The following is a 10,244-nucleotide window of genomic DNA, read 5'->3' as shown; positions in this document are numbered from 1 at the left end:
TCGGTTTTATGTTAAATTGTTTTCAGCCAATTGATGAGTGTTTATGATACAAGTGGGTGGAGAAAACCCACGTCTTGCGTGAGGGGGCAACACTATATCCCCGTACAGATGGAAACAGATGGCAAATACATCCACTTGCCTCAATGCGCATTTGAGCCGGTCATCGCTTGTGTTTGTGTGTGTACAATAAGCACATTCACGGGTTTAAAGTAACAAAACCATTTTTTTATTGAGTGGAAATGTTTTCCAGTTTGCTTCTTTTAAATTTTAACCTTTATATACCCAAAGGAATGTTCAATCCATTCCAATCTCCACCACATTACAGCAAAACCACAGTGTTTAACGGCTCCATGTCCTCCAAAAGGGCCAATTTTACCACAGCAAATACGGCATTCAGTTCAGCTGTGCAGATGGGTGACTGGCCTAGTTTTCTGTGATTTTATACGAAAAAGTATCGTACAGTTGTATAACCTCAGAGCTGAGCTATGCTCAAATGGTAAGCTCATTTCATTGATTTCAATTGTGAGCAGTGATTGGTGACCGGGCTGAGACATCGAATTCGTAATGCTTGAGAACCCAGTTTAATCACAGGGTAGGTGCCTGGATTTAAACTCAAGATCTCTGCACTGCTGGATCAATGTTCCAGACATGGCCATGAAGAACCCCCATTGTAAGGAAACAGTAGAATAACCAACCCCATGATCTCTGAAGCACTTCCTTAGTGTCCGACACAGCCATCGTCACCCTCCTAATACGAAAGTGAGAACCCCACCCCGAAAACTTGGCTCATGACGTCCCCAGTGTTTGTTCAATTACTCCAACACGGTGCTTTGACAGAGCCAGATATACCCAGCACAAGGGCTTCATCTTCGCAGTGCTGGCTCAAGAGTCTGCCACGGCCATCATGAGCCCCTTGAGACATCCAACCCAAGGGATCAAACCTCGGATCTCAGCAGTGCTGGTTCAGTGTCTGCGACGCAGCGATGACGAACCTTCGACACAAAACGCCCAGCCCCCGCAAGGATTCACTGAAACTCAAAGTGTCAAGAGGTTCTAGCTCGGTGCTACTGCAACGGCCTTTTCAGCCACAGAGCTACCACTGGCTCATGTTAAAATGAGTCCAAATCCCAGCAGTTGTGTGTCTCCATTGACAGCCGTGAGAGTTGTGTGAAGTGCAGAGGAGTGAGATGCCAGGGAGGAAGAAGTAGAGAGACGGGGAAATGGAGAGAGACTAGAAGTGTGGGATGCAGAGAAGAGTGTGTGAAAGTGGTGTGGTGTGTCGAGAGAAAATGAGACGTGGATAAATAATGGGAGAGTTGTGTGGCGGAGAGAGACAGAGTGAGAGAGGCGATCACAGCTCCTCGTGAGGTTTCCTCGACACGATCATGAGCTTGGAAAGCTGCGATCCAAACTGGCCCGGGTTGTGGCTCACTGCAAAAACAGAAGGAACATTTTCAGCTGGCATTATAATCTATTATCAAGATTGATTATATTCTTGGTTCTTTTGGTAAAGTCACATAGAAGGGAAATAATAAAATAATTATATAAAACAATAAAAATTCTCACGACGTTTCGACTGCAACACAAGCGATCATCATCAGGTGTGAAATCCACAGCAAGCAAATTTGAAAAAAACGCCACTTTTTTATTTTCTTGCTGTATTTCACACCTGATGATGATTGTGTTGCAGTCGAATTTTTTTGTTTTATATTTTTTATTATTTTATTATTTCCCTTCTACGTGACTTTACCGAAAGAACCAAGAATAAGTTCAACATACATAGATAAAAGCGGAGAACAAACTTTCACACACAGGCTTTCGCGACCAATATTATGATAGTTTTTTTTTGGGTGAGATCGTGTAAAATGTTTCGTTAAACCCGCCACCACCCGACATAGTCAAGAAGTGAGGTTTGTCACGTAAATAAAACTTGCCAATTAGTTACGAGTTCAGCACACCGGTGTGTTGGAGAGTAAACCCACAACATTTACAATTTGAGTATGACGTTTCGCCGGTAATTACAACTATCTTCATTAGGCGACAGCCAGAATTGTGGAAAAATCCTCCTGTTTGGGTCTTGAATAGAGGGGGGTAAATTTGAAGTCGATGTTGATTAACTAGCTATCAATAACCCAACTATTAAATATCCATTGTAATTTTGATTGGCTCACAGTGACGACAACACATATTTACGCGATCTAACCCAAACAAAAACTATTACGGAGAACAAAATGTTTGTTTGGCCAATGTGTTATTGGGTGCTATGGTCTTTAAAGGATAGAGGGCTTCAAATAACGAGATCCAGTCATTTGGGGGTCACCTCAGCCCATCATCTTCATCCCATCATCTTCATCTCTCAGGGGTTGATAGAAAAATAAACACCAATGAGGTGGATGTTGACAGTGGTTGTCCGACAGATAAACTGGCCACTGCCATAAGAATGTGGAATTTCCACTCCCGACTCAGGGCCACTAACCGAGATGATCCCTGCCCAACACTCATTTCGAGTGGGGACGTGTATAGACTTGACTTGAACTTTTTATAAAGGACTGTTATTGTTATGCACCAACCCCACACCACAAAAGTAATGATTTTCTGTAACTCTATGATGTGCTTTTGGGGTCGCACCGCGTGTTATTGGACAATAATGCCTGACATTTCGCTCCACAATCGGGGCAGCAGCATCTTCAGCGTGTAACAAAACAAGAGTATAAAACCAAAATCTACAATATATCACCTGTGTGTTCGCCAACCACAATTTCACTTGGCTTCAAAGCGATGTCCTTCAGGTTAATTGTAGCTGCCTGCGACTGAAACACAAACGTGACATTTTAAAATTTCAAACACTACATTTTTGGTGCCAGTGTTCTTTTACAGAATGTTAACAGAAACAGGGTTTTAGGATCGTCTAGCATGACACTGGTCCAAGAGTCCAGGTTTAAGGATCAGTCTAAATTATTTAGATAATTTTGCTGCGATAAATTTCCACATGATAAGCCACTTCGTTGAGCTGTCATTTATGGCCAGGTCGCTTCTGAAAAAGAAGCTAATAGCCGTATCACGTGGAAATATAGAGCAGCCAATACTTAAAACACATTTATTCTAGATTTGAAGCTTTCGTGACTGCAAGGATTCATATTCTTAGGTTTTTTCGGTAAAGTCACGTAGGTAAAACATTACAATTAATAAAAGTAAAATAAGATAAAAATCACGACGTTTCGGAGGCAACACAAGCTTCCGACTTCAGGTGACTTTACCGAAAAAACCTAAGAATACTTAAAACACATGTTGATTCTAAACGGGGAGGAAAAACCCAGAGTACCCGGAGAAAAATCCACCCGACCACGGGGAGATAGACACGCAAACTCCAAATTAATCGGCGTCAGGGTCGGAATCAAACCCACGACCCTCCTGCATACAGGGTGAGGTAGTTAACATCTCGCCACTGTGACAACCCCATGGCAACATCCTCCTTCCTGACGTAACGGTTGTTAAACCGCTGCGATAGATTTGTGGAGCAACATTGAACAATGAACTACAAAAAACCGACTCACAAAGGCTTCCGCGAACTCCACTTTGGCTCCAGAAATCTCAGTGTTGAACTGAACGAAGAACAGATATGACTTCCCGTTTGGCCTGAAAAGAAAAGGCGGAAAGAATTTGTCTCGACACATTGGTGACAAGACGCACAGGCATCTCAACTGACTGCGCAAGCCGGTGAACTGAAGAAGGCTGTACCATTTTTAAAAGCACACGTGATTTTTCTAAGTCATATTTAAAATTTCACACACCGATAACAGCACGTCAGCATCGCCAACAACACTATAACAGAAAACGATAGTTGTATTCACCAATGTGGGTCCAGAATGGCTTACGTAAAACTTTAAGAAGGATAGAAAGGTCAACCTAGGTGTGAAGAAGTGAGTGTTTGAGACAGGAGAAATGTGTGTGTGTTACTATTAGGGCTTAGAGGCAGTGGTTCTTAACATTTACTGCAGCATGCACCCATTTGGTTCTAAATCATAAAAAATAACAATGTTAATTAATACATAGGTTTGATTAACGAGAAAAGTAGCTGTACTACCCCAGAAAGGGCATCTCTCACCCCCAGGGGGTGAGTGCACCCCAGGTTAAGAATTACTGGCCGACAGAGAGTTGGAATTAAAACTTAACAAATACGAATGAAGGTGCTTGCCTTTGAGTATATAGATGTGCAGAAATATAGGAATTTCAAGAGATTCGAAATAGAACGTGACAGGAGAGCACTGGAGATGTGACCTTGATCGAAAAGTAATTTGTTTAGAAGTGCTTTTTGTGTTTAGTTTGTCTTCCTTCCCCCGTGCATGCGCAGTTGGCCTTACTTACGGTGCTAAAGAAGTTCAAACGTACATACTTCCAGAAGAGGAGGTTGTGATGGGTGTGACACGTGTGCAGGGTGGTGGAGGGCAGGTTACCGAGACTGGTAATGCACGTGGCACCCCCAGGTTGGCGACTAAGGGGGGTGACCTAAAGAAGTCAGATACAAGTCGTGGTGCTGCCGGTACTGCCGGTGATGGTGGGATTTTGAAGGCTGTGCCGACCGATTGTTGATAGGCAGCGCTGTCGACTCTGACAGGGCGTGCGTGTTCAATTTGAGGCTGTGAAAGTTGAACGTCAAGTTGTTGTTGTTGTGATAACAGAGCCATGTTGAATTGCACCAATGGATTGGCAGCTCAGCGGCTGCTGCACAGCACTACAATAAAAGCCTGCGACGGAATCACCGACCTTGCTGATATTAGCCAATCAAATAAAGGGGGTGTTTCACACGACTGGTCGCTTGCCAATTAATCGGATTGCCAATAGATCGACATTTTCAAGATGGCTGCCCGATCAACTTTGAGCTGGGTGCCGGGTCGACCGAGCGCAATCGATACGATGATGAACCTCGATTCATGATCCACAAATATTATGGGCAAAGACAACGCCCCTTCGGCCAACGCCACACCCAACCGTGTAATGGGAGAAAATCTCCGATCGGCGATTTCGCCAGGTGTCCCATTTCGTCGCTCCATTACGGCGTCGCCATGGAGCCAGTGACGTGGGTAACATCACCAGTGGCGGGCGATATCCATACATGTCAACCCCTTGTCAGTACCTACGTGATTAGAGACCAATTCAGACACCTTATTGGCTACCCCGTGCCCCTGATAAATCTCAACGTTCATCCTACAAAGTTCCATCACACGAACAAAGACGTGTTTTTTTTCCCGTATTGAAACGTTTGTATGTCGTCTGAACCTGAAAACTCAATTTCCCTGTCCAAGAATACGGGTAAACCGTATGGGTTGACAGGTATATGGGTTTGGTTCCCAGCCGCGGGTAACATCATCAGTGGCGAGTGATATCTAAACCGGTCCTGGGTGCCCCCGCTTCGCCGACCTGCAATGACCAGCACGGTGAATTAAGGTCAAACAACTCCGACGACTGACGCAGCGCATAGGAGGCCTTCACCCAGCCAAAGATTGAGACAAAGGGCGGTAAAAACGAATAAAGTGAAATGAACGGATAGTTTCCATACCTCCACACGGAGCAGGAGAAAAGTGACTGATCCTCATTCGACCCCAAACTCATCAGCCATTGCTGCAAGAAATTAAACAATCATCACCACCGTCATAATCAACATCGTCATCATAATCATCGCACAATGTATTGTGGCAGTTCCTGTGTTTGAGTCCCGCTTGGACTGGGTGTCCGTATCAGAAGGTTTCGTACATATCTTTTAGTGATTCGTTTACCGTTCCTATACTTTGTACTCCCGTCGTGTTCTTGTTTGTGGTTGTACCACGCACTACGATCGGACATCTGTGAAAAAGAGCTTTGAAGCTCAGTGGATTCCTCCTGCAGTATAAATAGATATTCTGATACATTGATATTCTGATACATTGATATTCTGATACATTGATATTCTGATACATTGATATTCTGATACATTGATATTCTGATACATTAATATTCTGATACATTGATATTCTGATACATTGATATTCTGATACATTGATATTCTGATACATTGATATTCTGATACATTGATATTCTGATACATTGATATTCTGATACATTGATATTCTGATACATTGATATTCTCATGTTGATTCTGGTTGATGTCAGGGACGGTAGGGGGGGGGGATCTCTTGCCTCGTTTGTTCCTCCCTGTGCAGCGTAGGTGAAGGTGCAGCCGAACTTCCCCTGTCAACACAAAGAAGCGTCCGGTTAGCACGGTTGGATACGCACGACACAATACACGTTCAACATTCATACATACTGCCCATAGACTAAAACTGCCCATACTCAACACTACCCATAGACTCAACACTACCCATAGACTCAACACTGCCCATAGACTCAACACTGCCCATAGACTCAACACTGCCCCATAGACTCAACACTGCCCATAGACTCAACACTGCCCATAGACTCACCACTGCCCATAGACTCAACACTGCTGATAGACTCAACACTGCCCATAGACTCAACACTGCCCATAGACTCACCACTGCCCATAGACTCAACACTGCCCATAGACTCAACACTGCCCATAGACTCAACACTGCCCATAGACTCAACACTGCCCATAGACTCACCACTGCCCATAGACTCACCACTGCCCATAGACTAACACTACCCATAGACTCAACACTGCCCATAGACTCAACACTACCCATAGACTCAACACTGCCCATAGACTCAACACTGCCCATAGACTAACACTACCCATAGACTCAACACTGCCCATAGACTCAACACTGCTGATAGACTCAACACTACCCATAGACTCAACACTACCCATAGACTCAACGCTGCCCATAGACTCAGCACTGCCCATAGACTCAACACTACCCATAGACTCAACACTGCCCATAGACTCAACACTGCCCATAGACTCAACACTGCCCATAGACTCAACACTGCCCATATACTCAACACTGCCCATATACTCAACACTGCCCTTAGACTCAACACTGCCCTTAGACTCAACACTGCCCATAGACTCAACACTGCCCATAGACTCAACACTGCCCTTAGACTCAACACTGCCCATAGACTCAACACTGCCCATAGACTCAACACTGCCCATAGACTCAACACTGCCCATAGACTCAACACTGCCCATAGACTCAACACTGCCCATAGACTCAACACTGCCCATAGACTCAACACTGCCCATAGACTCAACGCTGCCCATAGACTTAACATGGCACCTCCGATTAGCACGGTTGGCTACGTACGGTGCGAAATAAGTTCAACAAATACATACATTGAAAACTAATTTCTTTAGAACTGCGTTTCGCATAGCCTGGGGAACACCCAGCGGCTGCTGTCCCTACGTGGCGCAAGGTGTACACGGTGCCGGCCTGCAAATGGCATTAGTCAGCCAAGTAGGGGACCGTGTTGCCGCCTGGTTTTCACCCCGTTGAGTTTTTAACACGAGAATGTTTTTTTTCTCGCAAATTGTTAAATTTGAACCAGAGCACCGGCACACATAGCCTGCTATTAAATGGAATTTTTTTTGCCAGAATACCAGTATCAAAGTATGAAAAAAATAATAGGTTTTACCCATTCTGGCAATAAAACAGGTGTTAAGATACTCTTTGGGTCTTTCGGTAAAGTCACGTATCTAGAAAAAATAATAGATCTAGAAACACATTGTCCTGCAGAAGGAGCTGGTAGGAACGTTGGGTTGCTCGGTCAATGGCCAGGGTCAACGGCGGCGTGGTGTATTCCGCAAATATGCCCCACTGTGAGGGCGGGCACAAGCCGGCGTGAGTAGGTTAAATGTTGAGTTTTATAAGGGCACCACGGGATGACCAGCCCCTCCCTACCCAGCCCCTCCCTACCCAGCCCCTCCCTACCCAGCCCCTCCCTACCCAGCCCCTCCCTACCCAGCCCCTCCCCACCCAGCCCCTCCCCACCCAGCCCCTCCCCCCACCCAGCCCCGCCCCACCCAGCCTCTCCCCACCCAGCCCCACCGCTCACCCAGCCCCGCCCCACCCAGCCTCTCCCCACCCAGCCCCACCGCTCACCCAGCCCCACCCCTCTCACCCCCACCCAGCCCCCTCCCTCCCCACCCAGCCCCTTTCTCCCATTTTTGGATGCACGACGGACGGACACAATAATCCCCTGTGGGCTGGTGTAACCAGGAGGTTCCTACCAGTATAAATATTCCGATGCTCTTTCCAGTACCGTCAGGGGGACAATTTGTATCCTGTCCATCCACTGCCTCTTAGGCGATGGACGTAAAGAGGTCGGCAGTTGTTGACACGTAACAAGGTTTACAGATCGCACGGAGTTGCGATGTAATAAACCTTAACTCTCGATTTAAAGCTTTTGTGACTGCAGGGATTCATCTTCTTGATTATTTCGGTAAAGTCACGTAGAAGGGAAGTAATAAAATAATAAAAATAAAACATAAGAATGATTTATTATGTTTTATTTTTATTATTGTGAGAATTATTTTATTATATTATTTTATTATGACTTTACCGAAAGAACCAACAAGATGAACCTTCACTCACCAGCTCTTGTTTGAACGAGTGCACGATCCCGCCGGGCCTGACATCGAACTCCACGGTGAGCGCCTTCTCGTCAGCCGACGCAGCCACGAACAAGGCGGCCAGCGTCAAACACGCGGCCCACGCCCTCATGGTTGTTGTTGTTGTATTTGTCAATGACATGAATCGATTAAAATTCGATTTTGAATTCACCGAAGCTCCTCCGATCGCGGGACCTCTCTCACTCAGGTGCCACACTGCAACGACGATGATCTTCCTCTTCCGGAAGATATCTTCCAATTCCGGAAGATATCTTCCAATTCCGGAAGATATCTTCCTAATCCGGTCCGGGCATCTTCCAAGTGGTGTTGCTCTTCCGGAATGCCATCGGTCGGCATTGGAGGCGGACGCGATATCGAAAAAAACAAAGTTACTTCTTCTGGAAGAACTCCGCTATCCGGTCAAATAAAACACGGTGGGCCGTCTTCCGGAAGGGGAAGATTACCTACCGCGTTAGCCAATCAGCTGCTTTGTTTGCATCACGCGCTCGCGGTTGACCAATCGTACGCGCGCACGCGTCGCCTCTCGTCATTGTGGGCGGGTGGCTGTGGCGTCATTGTCGGTTGAGGTGGGGGGGGGGAGAACGCCATCTTACGTAGGGGGAGCGTCCATCTTACGTAGGGAGGGCGCCATCTTGCGTAGGGAAAACACCATCTTGCATAGGGAGGGCGCCATCTTGCATAGGGAGGGCGCCATCTTGCATAGGGAGGGCGCCATCTTACATAGGTAGTGCGTCATCTTGTATAGGGAGAGCGCCATCTTGGAAAGGGAGAGTGCCATTTTACGTAGGGAAGGCGAGATCGATACAAAAGGATGTACCGTATCTCTGGACTATAAGACGCACCTTTCTCCTGTAATGTATGTCAAAGTCATACCTGCGAACCCATACGGTTTACACCGTATTCTTGTAAAGGGAAATTGAGTTTGGAGGTCCATACGGCGTACAGCCGTTTCAATACCTGCAAAACACATTCCTGCAGAGGGAGCTGGTAGGAACGTCGGGTTGCTCGGTCAATGGCCAGGGTCAACGGCGGCGTGGTGTATTCCGCAAATATGCCCGACTGTGAGGGCGGGCACAAGCCGGCGTGAGTAGGTTAAACGTTGAGTTTTATAAGGGCACCACGGGGTGACCAGCCCCTCCCCACCCAGCCCCACCCCCACCCAGCCCCTCCCCTCCCACCCTCCCCACCCAGCCCCTCCCCACCCTCCCCTCTCCACCCAGCCCCACTCCCATTTTTGGATGCACGACGGACGGACACAATAATCCCCTGTGGGCTGGTGTAACCAGGAGGTTCCTACCAGTATGAATGTATGTCTACACTGCCTATTGTGTGTAGTTGTCCTTCCTCCGTGCCTCTACGGTGGTGCGAAATAAGTTCAACATACATTACAAACAAAACATCCTAATGCTGGCAGGACCATAGAAATAGGTTTTTACCCTTTCAACTGGTACACAAACTGACACCTTTATACAAGGCATCATGTTTGCAATAACCACAACACAAGTAGTCAAAATGCAAACAAAAAGAAACAACTCTGATAATGATAAGAACTGTCCTTGAAGTTGATTGGTCCACACTCCAGACAGCTTTTTTTAGAGCCTAGTCTCCATTGGTGTTGGACCAGATGACGCCAAAGGCGTACAACTCAATCAAC

General features: G+C 46.4%; 1 protein-coding gene across 1 annotated transcript; it reads right to left on the bottom strand.

Moving 5' to 3' along the window:
* Positions 1 to 203: 203 nt before the first annotated feature.
* Positions 204 to 8,821, bottom strand: LOC133359887 (myeloid-derived growth factor-like). Its single transcript, XM_061578784.1, has 6 exons — positions 8,553 to 8,821; positions 6,175 to 6,225; positions 5,558 to 5,619; positions 3,555 to 3,636; positions 2,738 to 2,810; positions 204 to 1,431 (listed from the first exon to the last, which is right to left on the bottom strand). Exons 1-6 carry the CDS (start codon positions 8,709 to 8,711, stop codon positions 1,352 to 1,354), a joined length of 507 nt encoding a protein of 168 aa, XP_061434768.1. The 5' UTR covers positions 8,712 to 8,821; the 3' UTR covers positions 204 to 1,351.
* Between the last annotated feature and the right edge of the window lie 1,423 nt (positions 8,822 to 10,244).

Source organism: Lethenteron reissneri, chromosome 1 (assembly GCF_015708825.2).
Source record: "Lethenteron reissneri isolate LAM-NWPU_2019-01 chromosome 1, ASM1570882v1, whole genome shotgun sequence".
In the NCBI taxonomy this organism is placed as follows: Eukaryota; Metazoa; Chordata; class Hyperoartia; order Petromyzontiformes; family Petromyzontidae; genus Lethenteron; species Lethenteron reissneri.
Note: the sequence above shows the minus strand (reverse complement) of the source record. Positions and strands in the feature narration are given on the sequence as shown.

Bases quoted from the DNA above. Each gene is read 5' to 3' on its own strand.
- LOC133359887 (XM_061578784.1), bottom strand. From the start codon at position 8,711: ATGTCATTGACAAATACAACAACAACAACCATGAGGGCGTGGGCCGCG. The intron at 6,226-8,552 runs GTGAGTGAAGGT...TTGTGTTGACAG, and splicing joins ACTCGTTCAAACAAGAGCTG to GGGAAGTTCGGCTGCACCTT. The intron at 3,637-5,557 runs GTATGGAAACTA...TTTTCTTTTCAG, and splicing joins TTCTCCTGCTCCGTGTGGAG to GCCAAACGGGAAGTCATATC.